The 21,887-nt window shown below is 43.0% G+C and overlaps 1 protein-coding gene across 1 annotated transcript in view; it reads left to right on the top strand.

Moving 5' to 3' along the window:
* LOC126084304 (sodium-dependent phosphate transport protein 2B-like) overlaps positions 1-20,212 on the top strand; it is a 30,065-nt gene extending 9,853 nt beyond the window's left edge. Inside the window, exons 4-12 of the mRNA XM_049898791.1 lie at positions 407-550; positions 2,503-2,614; positions 4,955-5,150; positions 7,454-7,549; positions 8,579-8,699; positions 14,836-15,003; positions 16,040-16,156; positions 16,270-16,394; positions 19,589-20,212. Of these exons, the coding sequence (XP_049754748.1) occupies positions 407-550; positions 2,503-2,614; positions 4,955-5,150; positions 7,454-7,549; positions 8,579-8,699; positions 14,836-15,003; positions 16,040-16,156; positions 16,270-16,394; positions 19,589-20,212 (1,703 nt within the window). The remainder of the gene's footprint in view (positions 1-406; positions 551-2,502; positions 2,615-4,954; positions 5,151-7,453; positions 7,550-8,578; positions 8,700-14,835; positions 15,004-16,039; positions 16,157-16,269; positions 16,395-19,588) is intronic.
* Positions 20,213-21,887: the final 1,675 nt, after the last annotated feature.

The raw sequence follows: 21,887 nt of genomic DNA, 5'->3' as shown, positions 1-21,887 counted from the left end.
ACCTAGAAGAAGAAATAGGGAATCAGGAGGCTCACTGGCATCCCCTGAACTAATTGATGCCAGGTTCATGACCAAAGAAAGCTAAAAAAGAGCTTCCTGAGGGAGTTCAAACCTTCTGGTTGAAGAATGGGAGGGTGTAGGGTGAGGAAACAAGATGAGTGGTGGAGGTGATGGTGGGTGGGGAGCTAAGCCAGAGAAGTTGAGATGGGAGGGCATGTGAGGGATAGCCAGCAGGTGGGGTCTCTTGTGGCAACTAGGCAGCATTGGGAGAAATCATGGAAGGACGTTTCCACAGAGCTGGAGACTGGGCTCCCAAACCTCATGGCCAACTGGCCTTGGATGGAGACTTCTGTTGACCCAGCGACTACCACACCAACTTTCATGTGGTTGTGGGTTTGTTTTTCAGGAAAAGTAGCCGGGCAGCTCTTCAGCGACAACTCTATCCTGTCCAACCCTGTGGCAGGGCTGGTGATTGGGGTGCTGGTGACCATATTGGTGCAGAGCTCCAGCACCTCCTCGTCAATCATCGTCAGCATGGTTGCCTCCTCACGTAAGTCTGGGGATCCATGAACCCATGTTTCTAAAAGCTGTGGACCATGTTTCTGAAAGTTGGGAACCCATGTTTCAGACATTTACCTGTCCACCTGGAAAGGCTGGTATTTACTCTTACTGTATGTCTAGACCTTGTCACCATTATCTTCCTATTTTCTTCAACTATAAGGAACTCCACCCTTGATCACAGACAGCCTCCTGTTTGGGCTTTAATGATTGAGCTTGAGGACTTAGCTCTGAATTCTGTGGAACTGCACGTCCAGTCCAGTAGCCACTAGCCACAAGTCTATTTATTTTTCATTTTAATTAATTTAAATTTAAAATATAAAATATTCCTCAGTTACACTAGCTACATTTCAAGTGCTTAATAGCCACGTAGAGCCTTTCCAACACCACAGAAATTCTATTGGATACCACTGGTGAGCACAAGGAACAAAGACATCTAGTCACATCACACACTGGCTTTGGGACAAGCAAGCCTGGAGAGATGGCATTCCGAACTCATATTTGCTCCAACTAAGTTGAGATAGGTTCTTTTAAGGCAGACCAGTTTGCATTTGTTAATTTTCAACCACCTTGAATTATTTAGCATTTTTAAACTTTCCTCATCTGGGCCTTCTCAGATTAAAGTCACATCCCACAGATCCTTCTTCCTGTGACCTGAAGGAATGTATTACTCCCACGAGGAATAGCCTCAAACCCCTCCTTCTCAATTGCCTACTCTTCTCTGAAAATCTTTGGCCAGGTCACTAATGAAAAGCTATTTCCTCGACAACCTAAGCAAAACTGACATATTGCCCAAAATTCACTGGTGAACTAACTAGTGGGTCCAAATTTTTTACCTCGGGTGGCATTTGCCTATCAAATATAAACATAACAAGGTGCCTGGCACATAGGCATATAAAACCAAAACACATTGCCATCGAGTCGATTCTGACTCATAGCAAGCCTATAGGACAGAGTAAAGCTGCCCCAGAGGGATTCCAAGGAGCAGCTGGTGAATTTGAACTGCCAACCTTCTGGTTAGCAGCCTTAGCTCTTAATCCTCTGTGCCACCAGGACTCCACATAGGAATATAATAGCCCCAAACTCCTTCTCCTTCTCAGTTTCCTTTTTTTTTCTGAAAATCTTTGGATAGATCTCTAATGAAAATTTATTTCCTCAGTAATGTAACCAAACCAGCATTTTGGCCAAAATTAACTAGTGTACTAATTCACTAGTGAATTAGAAAAAGGCATTACTTCTTCAAAATATTTGACTTCCACAAGTCAGAAAATTTTGATAATAGGCAGGTTTTTCCCTTAAATATCGGCGGTTTCCTGGTCTCTTTAGTCTAGTCTTGTACCTGTAATAGGGAGGAGAGAGAACTTTAGAAAGGCATTTTTAAACTGGGGTCCAAAGAAAGGTTCGGGGGATCTGTGAATTCTCCAAAATTGTGTGCCAGAGTTTTTTGGTGACACATGTGCATATTTCTATGTCAAGCCGCCCTAGATTTTCAATTCCTCAGACTCATAGCGAGGCGCCTAACCCCAAATAAGCTGAGAACAGCTGCTTTCGGGAATTACCACCTTGAACGAGCTCAGCCTTGCCCTGGGCCCACAGCTATGGGGAACACAGTCAGTCTGCTTTCCTGAATTTTTTGTTGGTCTTAGGTCCGACTCATGGTGACCCTATGCACAACAAGATCTGTTTTTTGTAAGCCATAGGGTTTCATTTGGAAGTAGATCATCAGGACTTTCTTTCTGGTCTGCCTTAGTTTGGAAGCTTTGATGAATACTGTTCAGCATCAGAGCAACATGCAAGCCTCCACTGACAGATGGGTGGTGGCTGCGCATGCGTGCGTTGGCTGAGACTCAAGCTCAGGTCATTCACACGGAAGGCGAGGATTCTACCACTGAGCCACCATTGCACTCCTTCCTGAACTTGCCCACCTTCTTTTCCACCCTCCAGTGTTGACTGTGCGGGCTGCCATCCCCATCATCATGGGTGCCAACATTGGAACCTCCATCACCAACACCATTGTGGCATTCATGCAGGCAGGAGACCAGAAAGAGTTCCGAAGGTAGGAGGCTCCGAATCAGCCTTTGCCACTTTCAGGTCTATTGTTTGGGGCCATATTAGACCATGAGAACATGTATTCTCATTGCTGGGGTTCCTAGAAGTAGCCATGGTGGTGTATAGTTGGAGACTGAGATCACATACAGCTAATTACACTCCCTGGGCCGCAGCTTCTTATCTTCATAGCAAGGTTAATAACAGTACCTATGACTGCAGTGTTGTCCTGAGGATTAAACCTGAATGTGTATAGATGTGTTAGCAAGGTGCCTGGCACATAGTCAGCGTTCAATAGAAAGAAGCTCTAGCTCTAAGCCTACCTGCTGCATGGTGTAGTTAAAACCAGCCCAGTTAGGGAAGGATTTACGGTCCCACTTAGTCATAAATGGTTATAATTTCCTATAGCTTCCATTTTTGCCCACTCAACCCGTGCCACTTTTTCTTTGTTCTTCACTTGCATGCCAATAAAAGGCAAAATATAGCTTTTGTGGCAGCATAAGATGAGAAAAGAGGGGTGGTTTGAATACAGGCAAAGGGAGCTCATTTCTTCCAAAAAGGGTAATGTGGAAATTAAGCACATTTTTTTGGATAGTCTGAACGATGATTGACTTTTATCAGAGCTTATTAAAATACAAAGAGTAATGAGCAAGGCAGACTGAGGATATTTGCAGCTTGCCTAGGTGATGTTGTCACTGTGTGAGTCAGGCAGGTGGCATTAAAGCAGGCGGGTTGGGGAGACTGCAAATGTCATCCTTTGTGTCAATTAGCCCAAGACAGTGGACGTTCTCAGAGATGTCCTCATTTTCCCCAAACCTTGGAGAACCTCCTTGTCACTGCTCAAGTGTGAGGCTGGATTGACATTTCTATGCCCATTTTAAAAAATAATTTATTTGTTGTTGGAAACATACACAGCAGAACATCCAGCGATTCAACAATTTCCATGCCCATTTTGTCAATGTGGCAACTGAGGCTCAAATAGGCTAAGTGACTCCGCTCAGGGCATAGCTGGGACTCAATCCATGTGTTCTTATTCCAGATCTTGGATTCCTTCCACAGTTCCACCAATTTTTGCCTCAGGGTAGCATTTACTTATGATGTAAGAAATATGAAAACATGAGACTTACCAAGGTTCCTGATATATAGGAATATACTTGACTTAGCTGGCTCCTGTTTGGAGGTATTTAAATAGATTGTTTTCAATAACTTCTTTAGGGATATGTTTTTTGGTTTTTTTTTTTTTTTTTTTTTCTCTCCTGGACTCCTTAGATAGAGTCCTAGACCAATCATTACTATATCAAACATCTATATGGCTCTGAAAACATTTTGCCAAATTACTGCAAAATATTTGTATCACTTTACACACACCAGTAGTGTATAAATGTGTCTCCGTTAAACCACCCCCTACAGCAACAAAAGTTATTAAAAAGAAAAAAAAATCTTTGCTAATGTGATAGGTGAAAATTTGCACTTGTAATTTCTTTGATTACTAGTGAAGCTCAGCATTTATTACCCCTTCCTGAGTTGGGATCAGCTCAATGGCAACGGGTTTTGTTTTTTTCGGTTTCTACTGTTGACGTCCATTGTAAAGGTTAACGCTTTTGGTTTGGGGAGTTTTTTTGACATACAGATGTTTTCCAAAGGAAATTTTTTCACTAAGGAAAAAAATCTAGATGAGAGCTTCTTAGCCTGGGCATGGATGGGGTGGAATTCAGGGGGCTCTGTGATCCTGCTCAGATAGAGGCAGAGAGTGGTACATATGAGTCTTGCTTCCTATGGAGACTGTTCATGTGTTTCATGAGATTCTCCAAAGGAGCCATGATCTTAAATTCTTTTGTTTTTAAGCTAAGAGTTCTCTCGTGTAGAGAATTTTGTGGTTACCTTAGTACGGGGTTCCCACATTTTCAAAGGAAGGCTGTCTCCATTTAATATGTGTGATTCACAAGTGGCCTTGATATAATTCTTCAAAACAGCTATAAGAGAACATGTATAAAACATGCCTCCTCCAAGCATCGGAGGCTCTCAGCTGAGTGTTCTCTGATCTGGTAGGAAAAGCTCTTTCTAGGAGTGGAGACAAGGACCCTGGGCCCAGAGCCCATGCAGTGATCTTCATGTCCCCTGTGCTTGCCAGCACTCAGTTTCCTCATCTGTTGAATGGGGATGTTAATACCACCCACTTTGAGGTCACTGTAAGAAAGAAAATGAGATTTTACACATGCGTACAGATATGGGAACCCTAGCAGATGGTAGCAGATGGTAGCAGATGGTACAGGTAATGACCTCTGTAGATCTTGTCCACTTGCTTACTGACTAATCTGGCCATTGGCTTGGTGGGGTTCCCCTCGGGCAGGGCTTTTGCAGGTGCCACTGTCCATGACTTCTTCAACTGGCTGTCTGTGTTCGTGCTCTTGCCCCTTGAGGCCGCCACACATTACCTGGAGGTACTGACCAACCTTGTCTTGGAGAGCTTCCATTTCAAGAATGGTGAAGACACCCTGGAACTTCTGAAAGTCATCACAGATCCCTTCACAAAGCTCATTATCCAGGTAAGCCAGCATCCTTCAGAGAGGAGAAGAACCTGTTCCCACCCCAATCAGCCGGGCAGACATGGTGAAGAGTGGGTGACTCTATAAACACAGCTCTTGACTACCTCTGGAACAAGCCAAGGAAGATGGGGCTTTAGAGACATCTGAGAGAGTAATTGGCCTTTCTTTTTTCCTTGATTTTAACACCTGTGTCATCTTTATTTTGAGGGAGGGGAAATGCTTCTTAAGAGACTCAAGGACTTTCCATTGGACACCTGGGGATACTTTGGCTCTATGATGTTCCCACTCCTGTACTCAGTACCAGTGGGCTCACTGAAAGTAATGACTTAGAGAAAGTGGAAAAAAAGAAAAAACAAAACAAATAATTGTAGTTGAGACAGTTCCAACTCATGGCAACTCTAAGTGTGTCAGAGCAGAACTGTGCTCCATAGGGTTCTCAATGGCTGATTTTCAGAAGTAGATTGCTAGGCCTTTCTTTCAGGCATGTCTCAGTGGACTCAAACCTCCTGCTGAGTGCATTAATTTCCATGGTCCATGGTATATACGGTGTACTGCCTACTTTTTCCAGCTTTCAAGTTCTTTAATAGTATACTTTTACCACTGTGTTTCCCGCCCTCCAGTGGGGACTTGGGAGCCCTGGTGGTGCAGTGGTTAAGCATTTAGCTGCTAACTGAAAGGTCGGGGGTTTGAATCCAGTAGCCACTCCTTGGAAACCCTAGGGGGCAGTTCTACTCTGTCCTATAGGGTCACCAAGAGTCAGAATGGACTCAACAGCAACGGGTTTCTGAGTTTGGGTTTTTTTTTTTTTTAAGTGGGGACTTGCGTAATGGCAAAAGGTGAAAGAAACGTTAGTTGAAGCAAAATAGCTGGAGTCTGAGGTTTGCAAGTAAGGTAGTGCAACCAGGAAGTGTGATTGGGTAAAAATTTTGTCTCTTTTGCTTTTTGTACCTCCAGATAAGCCTTGTAAGCATATTTATGGTTTCCTGTGTGGGTTTAGTGGCGAAGTAGTCTAGCACTTGACTGCTAACCGAAATGTCAGTGGTTCGAACCTACCAGCTGCTCTGTAGCATAAAAATGAGGCAGTCTGTTTCCATAAAGATTACAACCTTGGAAACCCAACAGGGGAGTTCTACTCTGTCCTGCAGGGTCACTATGAGTCAGAATCAACTCCATGACAGTGGGTTTGGTTTGATTTGCTGTGATAGTTAGGGAGCCCTCGTATGTTTGGTTTTGCTTTTTGTGTCATATTCGAAAAAGCAGAATTTCCTTACGTAACCTAATGGAAGGCACCATGACAAACATCAGCAACCAAGGCCTGGTCGTACAGAAGGGTGACCACTAATAATGGGTTTGAGAACCTTAAAAGTTCTGTGGTAACCAGGTAGTACCAGATAATAGTTCTCAAAATCCATATTACCAACCAAAAATTTAAACATACTCCATGACTCAGTATGCGTCCGTTAATGAAAACATATGGTATTAAAAAAAAAAAAAACTCAAAGCAGAAAATAGTTGGACCTTGTAAAGGTTAATAATTTGCACTGCTTATGGACCCCAGAGAAAATAAATAGCCCACTTACTCTACTACTAGCCAAAGAGGAAGCTTACTGCCTGCCTTTGCTACCAGGGGCCATCTCACCCTTCTGGTCTCTAGTTGTTTCTGTTAGCTGTGGTTGAGTTGGCCCCAGACTCGTGATGACGCCATGTCCAATGGGATCAGACCATTGTGATCCACAGAGGTTTTATTGGCTGATTTTCAAAATAAATTACTAGGCCTTTCTTCCTAGTCCATCTTAGTCTAGAAGCTCTACTGAAATCTGTTCAGCATAATAGCAACTCGCAAGCCTCCACTGACAGGAGGTGGCTGCACATGAAGTGTGCTGGCCGGGAATCAAATTCTGGTCTTCTGCATGGAAGGCAAGAATGCTACCACTGAACTACCAAGGCCTCCCTCTAGGGTCTTTCCATGTTATTGAAATAAAAGCAGGCTTTGTGGATGTTGCTTTTGGGAGAAGACACCAGCTTGGGCCTTGCTCTGTCATTTACTCATCCAGCAAATACATGCTCCCTAAAAACCAGTTCCTTTGTTCATGCAATCATTCATTGATTTATCAAGCACCTACTAACTTCTAGGTACTGGGTTCTATCCTAGGAGTGCAGACAGAATGAGTCCCAATTCATCCCTGAAGAGGCTCACGGTTTAGTCAATCTCCTCAGAATCTTTCTAACAGCAACCTCCTAGATTCCTTCACAAACCAGTTCTGAGAGAGTGCTAATTCTTTTCATTTTATTGCCTTCCTCAGCTGGATAAAAAAGTTATCAACCAAATTGCGATGAAGGATGAAACAGCCCAAAACAAGAGTTTGGTCAAGATTTGGTGCCAGACTTTTACCAACATGGTAAGTTTCTAAGAATAGTGTCTAATCTTAAGGCTTTCATTCAAGGAAGGTAACTAGAAGGCAAGGGGGAAGAAAAAAAAAATTAGTTCCTGAAAATCAAAACTGACCAGCAAGATTTCAAAGAGGGAAATTGCCTGCTGCATTGGCTTAACCAGTAGGGCAGACAGATGGAGCAGACAGGTGCCCTTTTGCCCTATCCCACAACTCAGATTCATATTCCTGGCTTGCCACTGGCTGCACATCTGACCCCATTTATGGAGGGGTCCAGGGAAACAGTGCATCCTCAGGATCTTCGGGTGCTGGCAGATGGTGGCATCTCTCTCACGTGCCTCTGTGGAAGGTTCCACCAGGAACCTATGCATTCCTCCTCTGAAGGCCCACAGCATCCTTGCCCTCTTTTGTCAAAGAAACTTGCCTAGCCTTCTTTGTGGCAGGGTTATAGCTTATCCTTGTTTATAGGGAGAAACCCTGGTGATGTAGTGGTTAAGAGCTATGGCTGCTCACCAAAAGTGTGGCAGTTTGAATCCACAAGGGGCTCCTTGGAAACCCTATAGAGCAGTTCTACTCTGTCCTATAGGATCGCTATAAGTCGGAATCGATTTGACAGCAACCAACGGGTTTGGGTTTTTTGTTTTTGTTTCTAGGGTGTATATGTGTGTTTTTTGAGGCGCTAAGGCTGGAGATGAAAAGAAACACAGGAAGTAGGTGTGAAGGTTGCTTTTGTCTTTCCCCAGTTGTTCCAAGAGCTTTTCTAATAAAGGTGGAACAGCAACATCAGTAGGCAAAGACCAACAAGCTTCAATGAGAATATTTTATAAAGGCTCAAAAGTCCCATTGGATATTTATAACAACTGGCACCTTAAAAAAAAATAAATAAATAACAAGTCCTTAAGATAAAACAAATGATACAAATGAATCATTATGCACCCCCGACATGTATAACGACTCCCTCCTGGCCCCCCATTGCCTGCCACTCACCACCAAAAGTGAATGTTGGGGACCACACAATTTCTTATGTTTGCCGTCCAGACTGAGATGAATGTCACTGTCCCCTCGCCAGAGAACTGCACTTCCCCTTTCCTCTGTTTCACGGATGGTCTCCAATTCTGGGCCACGAAGAATGTGACCTACAATGAGAACATCGCCAAATGTGAGTGGAGCTCAGCAGGGCATCGCCCCCTGGGATGGGCTGTCTGGGAGGGTGACAGGTGTTCCTTATCTATGTGGTGCCCCAGTAAATGAAGGAAAGAAGGGCAGTAAGCTTCACTGAGCACCTGCCCTATACTGGGCTTTCACAACAGAGGAAACTAAGGCTTAGTGACTGAGGTGACTTAGGTCCCACAGTAAGGGGCAAAACTGGGACTTGAAGCCTGGTGCTTCTGCCGGCTCCAAAAGTCATGATGTCTGTACCATATAACCTCTGAAGAACTTGGCAAATGATGTGTTCCATCCTGATTATATACCCATTTGTATATCCTGCTTCTCTAATTAAGATAAGCTCACTGCCATCGAGTTGATTCCAATTCATAGTGACTCTGTCGGACAGATTAGAACTGTCCTATAGGGTTTCTAAGGAGCAGCTGGTGGATTCAAACTGCTGACCTTTAGTTTAGCAGCTGTAGCTCTCAGCCGCTGCACCACCCGGACTCTAACATATAGTGCCCAAACTAAACATAATACTTCAGGCGTGATTTACCCTCCGAGAATCAAGTGAGCTTATCACCTACCATGTTCTCAGTTCTGTATATCTATTGCTATAACCATGGTTTGCTGAAATCACCATGGAGACACAGAGACTTTGAAAAACAGGGGATTTTACAATTATCAATATGTCCCTCTCTGACTTTCTCATTCAACACCTCTTTGCTCCTCATATGCTTTGTCGAAAGTATTCTCCATATTATGAGTAAACAACCACATGAGATTTAAAGATAGCGCTGAGCTGGAGTGTGGGAGTTGTCCCTAACTAGCTTTGTGACTTTAAGGACCTCACTTCCTCTTCTAGCCTCATGAGAAAATATCTCCATAAACCGTGAAGCATGATATCAATGAAATAGATACACACTAGGTTTGAATCCCAGCTTCACTACCTTCTAGAAGTGTAACTTTGGTTTTAACCTCTCTGAGCCCACATTTCCTCATCCGTAAAATGGCGATAATTAAAATGCCACCTTGCTGGGTTTTGTGAAGCATAGATTATGTGAGCACTTGGCACATAGTACATGCTCAATAATGTTAGACGCTATTAGACTTATTAGTCTTATTAACTGGTCTTGGAAGCCGTGGTGGCATAGTGATTAAGGGTTAAGTGCTACAGCTGCTAACCAAAAGGTTGGCAGTTTGAATCCACCAGGCACTTCTTGGAAACTCTATGGGGTAGCTCCACTCTGTCCTATAGGATTGCTATGAGTCAGAATCGACTCAACGGCAAGGGTTTTTTTTTTTTTTTTTTTTGTAGGCGTGTGGATATTATCCTATCACTGACAGCATTGTACTTCAGGACAGATCTTGAAATGTTCTTTTTGACAAAAAATGCAACACTGTTCCTCTTCAATTTGTCATTCCTGGCATAGTAGACCATATGATTGTCTGATTTCAAAATGGCCAATATCGGTCCTTTTCACCTCTTTAATTCCTAGATATCAATCTTTAAGCATTCCATTTCATTTTTGACAACTTTCAATTTTCCTAGATTCATACCTCACACATCTCATGTTCCCATTACTAATAGATGTTTGCAGCTGTTTCTTCTTATTTTGAGTTGTGCCAAGATAATATCCATACTCCTACAAGGAATACCAGTTAATATGACTATTATTCAAATTTATGCACCAACCAATAATACCAAAGATAAAGAAATTGAAGATTTTTACCAACTTCTGCAGTCTGAAATTGATCAAACAGGCAATCAAGATGGATTGACAATTACCGGTGATGGGAATGTGAAAGTTGGAAAAAAAAAAAAAAAAGAAGAGGAACCAGTAGCTGGAAAATATGGTCTCGGTGATAGAAACAGTGCTGGAAATAGCATGATAGAATTTCACAAAACCAATGACTTACTTATTGGAAATGAATTGAACAACATAAACAGCAAAATGTGGACCTCAGATGAAATGCACAGGAATGAATTGACTACATCTGTGGAAAGAAAAGATGGAGAAGCTATCATCAGTTGGAGCAAGGCCAGTGGATGACTACAGAACAGATCATCAACTGCTCATATGAAAATTCAAACTGAAGCTGAAGAAAATCGAAAGAAGTCCACTAGAGCCAAAGTATAACAGTGAGTATATCCCCCTGGAATTTAGAGACCATCTCAAGAATAGCCTTGACACATTGAACATTAATGACCAAAGACCAGACTAGTGGAATGACATCAAGGACATCATACATGAAGAAAGTAAAATGTCATTAAAAAGATAGGAAAGAAAGAGAAGACCAAAATGAATGTCAGAAGAGACTCTGAAACTTACTCTTGAATGTAGAGTAGATAAATCCAACAGAAGATGTGATGAAGTGAAAGAGCTGAACAGAATATTCCAAAGGGCAGCTCTAGAAGACAAAGTATTATAATGAAATGTACAAAGACCTAGAATTAGAAAATTAAAAGGGAAAAGCATGCTCGACATTTGTCAAGCTGAAAGAACTGAAGAAAAAATTCAGGCCTTGAGTTCCAATAGTGAAGGATTTTATGCGCAAAATACTAAACAATGCAGGAAGCATCAAAAGAAGATGGAAGGAATACACAGTCACTGTACCAAAAAGAATTGGTCGACATTCGGTCATTTCAGGAAGTAGCATATGATCAAGAGCCGATGGTATTGAAGAGAGAACTACAAGCTGCACTGAAGGCGTTGGTGAAAAACAGGGCTTCCAGATTTGACAGACTACCAATTGAGATGTTTCAACAAATGAATGCAATGCTGGAAGTGCTCACTCCTCTGCCAAGAAATTTGGAAGATAGCTACTTGGTCAACCAACTGGAAGAAATTCATATTTGTGTCCTTTCCAGTGATCTAAAGGAATGGGAAAATCATCAAACAATATCATTAATACTACACACAAGTAAAATTTTGCTGAAGACAGTTCAAAAGTGGTTGCAGCAGTACATAGACAGGAAACTGCCAGAAATTCAAGCCAAATTCAGAAGGGGACATGAAATGAGGGATATCATTGCTGATGTCAGATAGATCTTGGCTTGAAAGCAGAGAATACCAGAAGGATATTTACTGTGCTTTATTGACTATGCAAAGGCATTAGACTGTGTGGATCATAAATTATAGATAACATTGCAAAGAGTAGGAATTCTAGAACACTTAATTCTGCTCATGAGGAATCGGAACATAGACAAAAAGGGAGTCATTCAAACAGAACAAGGGGATATTGTGTTGTTTAAAATCAGGAAAGATGTGCATCAGGGTTGTATTCTTTCACCATACTTATTCAATCTGTATGCTGAGCAAATAATCAGAGGAGCTGGACTATATGAAGAAGACCATTATATCAGGGTTTAGGAAGACCCATTAATGACCTGCATTATGCAGATGACACAACCTTGCTTGGAGAAAGCAAAGAAGACTTGAAGCACTTATTGATGAAGACCAAAGACTTCAGCCTTCAGTATGGATTGTGCCTTAACCTAAATAAAACAAAAATCCTCACAACTGGACCAATAAGCAACGTCATGATAAATGGAGAAAAGATTGAAGTTGTTAAGGATTCCATTTTACCTGGATCCTCAATCAACACCCATGGAAGCAAACCAAACCCATTGCCATTGAGTCAGATTCTGACTCATGCCAACCCTACAGGACAGAGTAGAACTGCCCCATAGAGCTTCCAAGGAGTGTCTGGTAGATTCAAACTGCTGACCTTATGGTTAGGAGCCATAGCACTTAACCACTACATCACCACGGAAGCAGCAGTCAAGAAATCAAACAACATATTGCATGGACAAATCTGCAGCAAAAGACCTCTTTAAAGTGTTGAAAAGTGAAGAATCTCTTTGAGGACTAAGGTGCGCCTGGCCCAAGCCATGGTATTTTCAATTGCCTCATATACATGTGAAAGCTGGACAATGAATAGGGAAAATCAAAGAAGAATTGATGGATTTGAATTATGATGTTGATGAAAAATATTGACTATACCAGGGACTGCCAGAAGAATGAACAAATCTTTCTTGAAAGTGGTACAGCCAAGTACTCCTTAGAAGAAAGGATGGTGAGACTTTGTCTTGAGTTCTGTGGACATGTTATTAGGAGGGACCAGTTCCTGTAGAAGGACATCATGCTTGGTAAATAGAGGATCAGCAAATAAGAGGAAAACCCTCAGAGACTGAAACAGTGACTGTGAAAATGGGCCCAAACATAGCAATGATTATGAGGATGGTGCAAGCCCCAGTAGTGTTTTGTTTTGTCGTACATAGGGTAGTTATGAGTTGGAACTGACTTGACGGCACCTAACAACAACAACATTAGGGTTATTTTGAAAGGTAGCTTAACCTGCCAATAAAGTAGATGCTTTTTAAATGTCTTCGTTAGGATTACTCTATAATGAAGAGCCTTTCCTAAATCCTATGTCTTTCATATTGTCATGGATTGAATTGTGTCCCCCCAAAATATCTGTCAACTTGGCTAGGTCATGATTCCCAGTATTGTATGATTGCCTACCATTTTGTCATCTGATGTGATTTCCCTCTGTGTCGCAAATCCTATCACTATGATGTAATGAGATGGATTAGTGGCAGCTATATTGATGAGATCTACAAAATTAGATAGTGTCTTAAGCCAATCTCTTCTGAGATATAAAAGAGAGAAGTGAGCAGAGAGACATAGAACTTCATACCACCAAGAAAGCAGCACCAGGAGCAGAGCACATCATTTGGACCTAAGGTTCCTACACAGAGAAGCTCCTAGACCATGGAAAGATTGATGACATGTACCTTCCTCCAGCACCAACACAGAAAGCCTTTCCCTGGAGCTGACACCCTGAATTTGGACCTGTAGCCTACTAGACTGTGAGAAAATAAATTTCTGTTTGTTAAAGCCATTCACTTGTGGTATTTCTGTCATAGCAGCACTAGATGACCAAGACACATATAGACGCTTCCGTATATTCACATGGAAACCCTGGTGGCATAGTAGTTAAGAGCTACAGCTGCTAACCAAAAGGTCGGTAGTTCAAATTCACCATGAAACCATATGGGGTAGTTATACTCTGTCCTATAGTGTTGCTATGAGTTGGAATCCACTCAACAGCAATGCATTTGTTTTTGTTTTTGTTTTTTTGGTTTATGTATTCACCTAGAGATTTCTGTAGGGACTTGGTATTCTACTTCAAAGATAGATTTGGCTGCTGGGACACTGACTTAAACAAGGTGAAAGTGTTTCTCCCTCATATAACTCAGGTATAAGCAGTCCAGTGTAGGCATCTTGGCCTTGTGGTATCCTGAGAGCCAATATTCCTTTTTTTTTTTTAATTTATTTATTTTGCTTTTTTGTTGTAGAGAATATATACAGCAGAACATACACCAATTCATTTATTTTTGTATGGACAATTCATTGACACTGATTACAGCCTTCAAGTTGTATAAACATTCCAACTCTCATTTTCTGAGTTATTCCTACCCCATTAACACAAATTCACTGCCCAATAAGTTTCGTATCTAATTTTTTGCATTGCTATTGTCAATTTGATCTCATATAGATAGTTGCTAAAAGAGCACAATTCTCAAAGCAGGTATTCTCTACTAGTTAGGCTAAGCTATTGTTTGGATTTAAGAAGACTCCAGGGGATATTTTTGGTTTAAGGTTTAACGGTTCTCTCAGGGCAATAGCTTTGTGGTTTATCCAGCCTCCATGGCTCTAGAAAGTCTGGATTCCGTGAGAATTTGAAATTCTGTTTTACGTTTTCCCCCTTTTGATCAGGATTCTTCTATAGAAAACTCCTATCTTGATGCTCTGTATTCCTGGGGTGTTGTCCATGATGCATCTGTATCTCTGCTATTGAGAAGGGAAAAAGAAAAAGGGCAGCTCACAACTTCTGTCTAGGAGCACTGCCCAGACACGCATATGGTACATCCACTGAGTTTCCAATCACCAGAACGTAGCCCTGGAGCCAGACTTAGCTGTAAGGGAGGCTGAGAAATGGGGCTTTTATCCTAGGCTGCCATGTGTCAAACTAATAACTTGTGTTACATGAGAGAGGAGGCTGTTGGGGAATAAGTAGAAACATGTGACCATGGGTGGCTGTGTCCTCCTGAAAAGATCTTTCTGTGGTCTCTGCAGGTCAGCACATCTTTGTGAATTTCAACCTCCCGGATGTTGCCATTGGTATTATCTTGCTGATAATCTCCCTGCTGGTCCTCTGCACCTGCCTGGTCATGATTGTCAAACTCCTCAACTCTGTGCTCAAGGGGCAGGTTGCTTTTGTCATCAAGAAGACCCTCAACACTGGTAGGTACTCAGACCTACCTCCCCCCGCCCCCATTCTGGGCCTTCCAGGGAATGGCGTCACTGGCCAACTCCAAAGGAATCTTTATGATTCCCATTGAGCAATGGCCTTTGCATGGAGTTTCTCTCTTGGATCTGAGAACCTGCAGACATTAAAATGTCATCCCCCCTTGATATTTTCCTTGGTGTCTTGAGTATGGGCCTGGGGAGCAGGCACAAATTTCCATCCCATGTTGGCAAGGTCCTGAGAAGGAGCCAGCTAAAATTCAGAGAACCAAGAGTTAGGCCTTCTTCCCTAGCTGGTTTTCTGTATTCCCAGGCTTTACTGGGTCCACTGGGGCCCTTAGGAAAAGGGTAACGAGTAATCAACTGGTTCCCACTTTCCTTCTATTTTTGGGGAGAATATGCTGCTCTGGATGGGTTTATTTTGGGTGGTGATAAATACATCCACATCTGGAGGCAACCAATGAGACACTACTGGCCAAGAGGAACTCCTGCTGAGTATGGTGTCCTGGCCAGTGACATCATCATCCTGTGAAACCTCCATGAAATCGGGCCAAGAAAGTCTGCCTCACAGGTTGTCATGAGGGAGAATTAGGCGGTTTGGGGGCTTCCTGGGTGTGGGGTACCTGATCCTGTGCCAGTGGTGTGGAGGGCTGTGCTGTCCCAAGCTGCTGCATGTTCTTGATTCTTCTTTAGGTGGAAACAAAGGTAAGGAGTGTGTAGTAATGGGAGAACAGGCTTAGGAGGAGATTTAGTGTCTGGGTGCTTTGACTGCTTTGTGGGAGAATATTTGGGTGGGTGCAGCATTTCTTACCACTGACCTCCAACAAATATGATTTTGTCTTCATTCACATAACACCACACACACATCTTTAAAGTACAGGATGAAAGGCAGCAAGGAATGAAGCTTTGCACTCTCAGACCAAGGTGTGGGATGGGCAGGCATCTTTATAACCTAACCCACTAGCCTAGCCCCTGGCCTGGACTCCTCCAGAGCTGTCAACCCACCCTCCATCCTGTGCCTTCTGTCTTCCAGATTTCCCCTTTCCCTTTGCCTGGTTGACTGGCTACTTGGCCATCTTCGTGGGGGCAGGAATGACCTTCATCGTGCAGAGCAGCTCTGTGTTCACTTCTGCCATGACCCCGCTAATTGGTGAGTTTCCCATTTTCTCTGCCCCCAAGTTTCTCCCCCTTGCTGCCATTGCCATCTCCCATCATCCCCTGGGGCTGATGCTATAGTCTTTGTGTTGTTCCCCCCCACCCCAGGCATCGGTGTGATAACTCTTGAGAGGGCATACCCACTCACGCTGGGCTCCAACATTGGCACCACCACCACTTCCATCCTGGCTGCTTTAGCCAGCCCAGGCAATACTATGAAGAGTTCACTCCAGGTAAGGACATGCTGCATGGGGCAAGGGCTATGTGGGGGGTTGGGAGGATATAACCATATAGTTACATCCCTTGGTCTTGGAAGCTGATGGTTTCTAACAAGAGTCAAGCTTTTATACGCTAGGTTCTACAGGTGGAACTAAGGCATGGAGGAGAAGGCATAGGGAAATACATTCCAGGAACTCAATCTCAGAAGAGCCAAAGCTTTCTCCTTGGTAAGGTAGAAAGACTCCCATCATTGGCAGTGGTTTAGACAAAGGTTGAGTGACCACTTGATAGAAAGATCGGAAAAAGTGTTTAGGCAGCACAGACACCGCCTCTGATCTCCTTGCCTCCCTCTTGGGCAGACTCTACCTTGTCAGTCACCAGAGAGGCAACCTGGGGCCTGGGCCTGGCATTAGAGGAAGAATCAGGGCACCTGACTTACCCAGATCCAACTAGGTGACCTTGAGCAAGCTATATCACTCCTTTGGGGTCAGACTTCCAAGGATTTGAATCCTGGCCCACCATTTACTCACTGTATGACCTTGGAAAAGTGACCTAAACTCTCTGAGCATCAACTCCTTCATCTGAAAAATGAGGAACATATAATGCTTATCTCATTAAGATTATTATAATGATGTGATGAAAGTATTGCCCAAACTGCTGCCAGTGGAAATAAAATATGAGTCACAAATATGAGCCACATACATAATTTAATTTTTTAGTCCCATTTTTTAAAAATTATAAAAATAGCTATAATACAACATTTGACAATTCAACATTTTTACATGCACAGTTAGTGAGTAGTCACATTTTTTTAAAGTACAAAGGAATGCAGATATTGAACTTTAATAATGTAGTTTAGTTAATCCAGTATATCAAACATTATCACTTCAGTATGTAATCAACATAAAAATTTGTGAGATATTTTAGATTTTTTTTTATGCTAAATCTTTGAAATCCCATGTGTGTTTTGCACTTATAGCACATCTCAATTAGGACTGGCCACATTTCAAATGCTCAGTGCACATGTGGCTAGTATGAGACAAGGCTGGCCCAAAGCCCCTAGCATGCCAGAAAAGGCCAAGTGGGTGGGCTCTGAGCCAAGCTCTGAGCCAAGCTACTTGGATGGAATTCTACCCCTATGATATCCCTCCTGAGTGTCTTTGTAAAAGTAGCTTAACCTCACGGGTATATGTCAACTGGGGATAATATTTGCCACCTCATGGAATATTTTTTGAGAATTAATTGAGAACAGTGCCTGGCACATACTAAACACTCCAAAAACATCTGTGCCACTGCTATTAATTTTTTTTTTCAGTATATGTTACCACCCTTTCTTTGTCTCTCCGCTCCCTAGAATGAGGCTATTAAGCCAGAAAATCAGCTGCTTTTTAAGCCTTTTCTCCTGCCCAAATCACATATGGACAAACATGACTTGTCTTCCAGTAGGGATACAAGCTTGATTTGGGGCATACGAATCAAGGAAGTTTGTTTTGTTCTCAAAATTTCCTCTGCTGGGCAGTTAAGAGGTAGAAGCAGCAGGGCCAACCAATGGATAAATTCATGAAGTTCATTGTTAGAGGACCTTGAAGGACAGGGAGAATTTCAGTGGATTGAATGGGGGAAGCATTCCAGGCAGAGAGAACTGACCAAGAGGGTTGCAGGGTACACGTCTGGGTCGGTGGATTTTATTTCTTCTTTTAACCTTCACCAGGCAAGGGAGATGACTTGGGGTGGGGGCAGGGGGGGGCAACAAGAGGATACAGACATTTATTGCCTTGTAGGGTTGCTATTAAGTCAGAATTGACTTGATGGCAAAGGGTTTTTTGGATGTGAAGACCATTTTAGAAATTGCCTGATGGGGCCCATCCAAAATCCAAGAGAAGTTTGATTTAGGATGTAAAACAACGCAATTCAATTTCAAAAGACAACTTTATTACTGGTTTCCAAAACCTCTTGTTGCTGTTCTTAGGTGCCGTCAAGATGGTTCTGACTCATAGCAACCCTATAGGACAGGGTAGAACTACCCCATAAGATCTCCAAGATGCAGATGGTAGATTCGAACTGCTGACCTTTTGGTTAGCAGCCATAGCTCTTAACCACTGTGCCACCTGGCCTCCTCAATCCTCTTACTAAGTCTTTACTGGCTTTTGAATGTCAAATGCCATCTTTTAAACTTTTTATTATTCCTACTCATTATTTTATTTACCATAAAGCAAGCTACCTTTTTACTTTTTTCATTGAGGTACAAATGCTAGGAGAACAGTTGGATTTTTACATATATGCTCTCCCATATCACCTCTACCCTAAGCAATATAAATAATATTGCCAATACCTCTGAAGTCTCCCTTAGGCTTCCCCCCAGTCAGTGCAAAACACCGTGCCTTCCCATTAAAGAATAACTATAATTCTAACTTCTTTTATTAGGATTAGTTTTGCCTGTTTTTGAGGTTCATATAAAATGGAAATATATACAGGTAACTCCAACTGAATGACATATTAGAGTAACAACAACTGCACTTACAACATTAGTAATATGTATTACGTACAATGTTGTAGCCCTTAGTTTGCTGTTATCATTCTCAGATGTAATGTTTGCAATCTCCAAAGTCAAATAAAGATTGGATTAATAAAGATACTGATAATAAAAAAAAAAGGCAACAATAAAAACTAAAAAAATGAAGCATTCAATTTATGTGAGAACTGACTTAAGATGGAGTAGACTTTGGAATGGAACCTTGTTGTAAGTCAGGAACTACCTACAGAATGCACTCTTTTGTGCCTGGCTCCTCAGGTCTGTGAGCTTCATCCACGTAGCATGTATCATTAGTTCATGCATTTTTACTGCTGTGTAGTATTCCCCTACATGATGAGATGTATATCACCAAGCTACCTTTTAAAACAAAATAATTTGTGAGGAAATTACCATTCTGGAACTCCTCAGAGGAAATGTTGGAGAAAAATGAATTTCTTGATTCTTAATCCCAGAATCAACCTTTTGTTCCAACTTGGAGACAAGTCATGTCTGTCCGTTTGTGGATGGACAGTTGTATAACTGTCCCGTTAGCTGGTCTGAGCTGATGCTGGCTTCCAGCTGAACTTTTGTTCTCTTGCTGAGTTCTTGTTGTTGATAGGGTGACTTTCTCCCCTGCCCCCACCCTGGCTATACAATAGACACGCCTGTTCACTTGCCCAACCCCTTGTGTTTCAGATTGCCCTGTGCCACTTCTTCTTCAACGTCTCTGGCATCTTGCTGTGGTACCCGATACCACTCACCCGCCTGCCTATCCGCCTGGCCAAGGGACTGGGCAACATCTCTGCCAAGTATCGTTGGTTCGCCATCTTCTACGTGGTCTTCTTATTCTTCCTTGTCCCACTGACAGTGTTTGGCCTTTCACTGGCTGGCTGGCAAGTGCTAGTGGGTGTGGGCATGCCCATCATCTTCCTGCTGCTGCTGGTGGTGTTCATCCAGCTCCTGCAGTCTCACTGCCCGCACATCCTGCCCCACAAGCTCCAGAACTGGAATTTCCTGCCCCTGTGGATGCACTCACTGAAGCCCTGGGACCACCTCATCTCCCTGCTTACCAGCTGCTGCCAGAGGTGCTGCTGCTGCTGCTGCCATCTATGTTGCATGCTGTGTGGCTGCCCCAAGTGCTGCCGCTGCAACAAATACTTAGAGGACCTGGAGGAGGGACAGGAGTACTCTAAAGACACCCCCATCAAGACCCCCAATGCCTTTAATAACATGGCCATAAGCAAAGAGTCCCAGGATGAGGTCAAGTTCCAAGTCGATACCATGGGTGCAAAGACCATCTCCAGCAGCACAGCCTTTTAGGGGACTGCCAAGAGATGGGAGGAGGGACCCCAAGCCCTACACTCTTATGCACACCTTTCACTGAGAAAGGGAGCTGACATCAGTCCTAACTCTCACTCCCCTTAGCTCAGTACATCACCTTCAGGATTGTTTTATCTCAACCCCTGCTCCCTTTGTCCTCCTCTCCCAGGAAGGAACAGGACAACACCCAATGAGAATTTGGCACTGAAACCTGGCTGGACAGATGATCACACCTTCCTGCACACCGAGGGGTTTGTCACTAGGACCTATTTTCAGATTCAAACCATGATTTTCAAAAGAAAAAAGCTCAAAGGAGGAATTTATGGAAGGTTCTCAAGGGTGCGTATGTAACTATATGTGCTTATGCATACAAACACGTGCATACACATATGTTTTTATTTATTGTGGTAAAGCTCAACCATATCTCTCTTTATTAAAGACTGGCTTCAACCAAGAGGAGGTTCAAGGGCAGCTGCTCCCAGGCACCCTTGCCCTAATCAGCTCAGTTCAGGAGAAGCAGCATAATAGTTTGTCATTTATGGAGACTTGGAGAGAACCACATGCGTGGGTCTTTCCCACTTCCTAGAACTCCACACATACACTGTCAGCATCTCCTCATCTGGTGAGACACATCCAATCAGTTTAACTGCTGTGTCCTTGCTCTCAAATACTGATTGTTGTTCATTTTTACCTTGAGACAGCAAGGTAGCTTAGGCTCTGTGGCTAGGAACTTTCCAGAATGGGAGCCACATCTGAGCTACAGAGGCTTACAACATGCTTTGTCTTGCCTGCTGCTCCAGTCTTCCTAAGTGAGAGAAAGAGAGGTTCTGTTCCAAGCTGGGCTCATTTGGGGAGGTGCATTATCTGCCAAAACATCTCAGGCTGTTAATTTGCCTAATTTAAAAGCCAGATTGACAAATTGTGGCAAAAGCCTAATGGGGCAGGTAAAAATCACCCCCTACCTTTCCCTTTTTTTTGTCTACCACAGGTTGTTGTATCATTTGGAATAAGATATACAAGATCTCCAAGTCCTTCCCTCTACTGAGCTACCTTGAATCCCAGTAAATATCCTAGCATAGAATAGTTCTCTCTGCTTACTTCTCACTCTTTGTGAGCAGCTAAGTTTCTGGACCAGCTTTTAGTGGTCAGCTTCCAACCATCATCCATCCACTGATCCATCCGTATAATGGAATCTAAGCCAGAACCTCCTTCCAAACTTTCTCCCACTTCTCCATAGACAAGCTGTTTGTCCTGCCCTTTCTCCGTGCCCACTCAGCTCCGAACTTTCCTCAGAGGGAAAAATCCAGGGCCTGGATGGGCTGCCCACAGAACCATGATCATCAACTAGCTGTGGGGCTCATGTGTGTCTATGGGACCAAGGACTGTGCTCATTCTTGTCCCGGGTATGCCTTCTGGAACCCCATGTTGTATTTGCACCTTTTCTTCCACTGTTCCTCACCCTCAACAACCCACTTCTTACCACTTCTCATGAGCTTCAGTAGCATCTGGGAAAAGGGAGCGGGTACAGCCAAGCTCCAAGACCTGTCCTCCCTTGTCCCAACTTCACCACCTTAACAGGTTGTGATACCAAACTGAGCCCTCCCCTGACTCTCCCCCTTGTAGATAGGAATTCCCAAACATGCCATTTATACTCTCTATTTATAGCCACACCACT

The sequence above is a fragment of the Elephas maximus genome, chromosome 10 (assembly GCF_024166365.1).
Source record: "Elephas maximus indicus isolate mEleMax1 chromosome 10, mEleMax1 primary haplotype, whole genome shotgun sequence".
In the NCBI taxonomy this organism is placed as follows: domain Eukaryota; kingdom Metazoa; phylum Chordata; class Mammalia; order Proboscidea; family Elephantidae; genus Elephas; species Elephas maximus.
The sequence above is the reverse complement of the archived record's forward strand: the minus strand, read 5'-3'. Positions and strand labels throughout refer to the sequence as shown.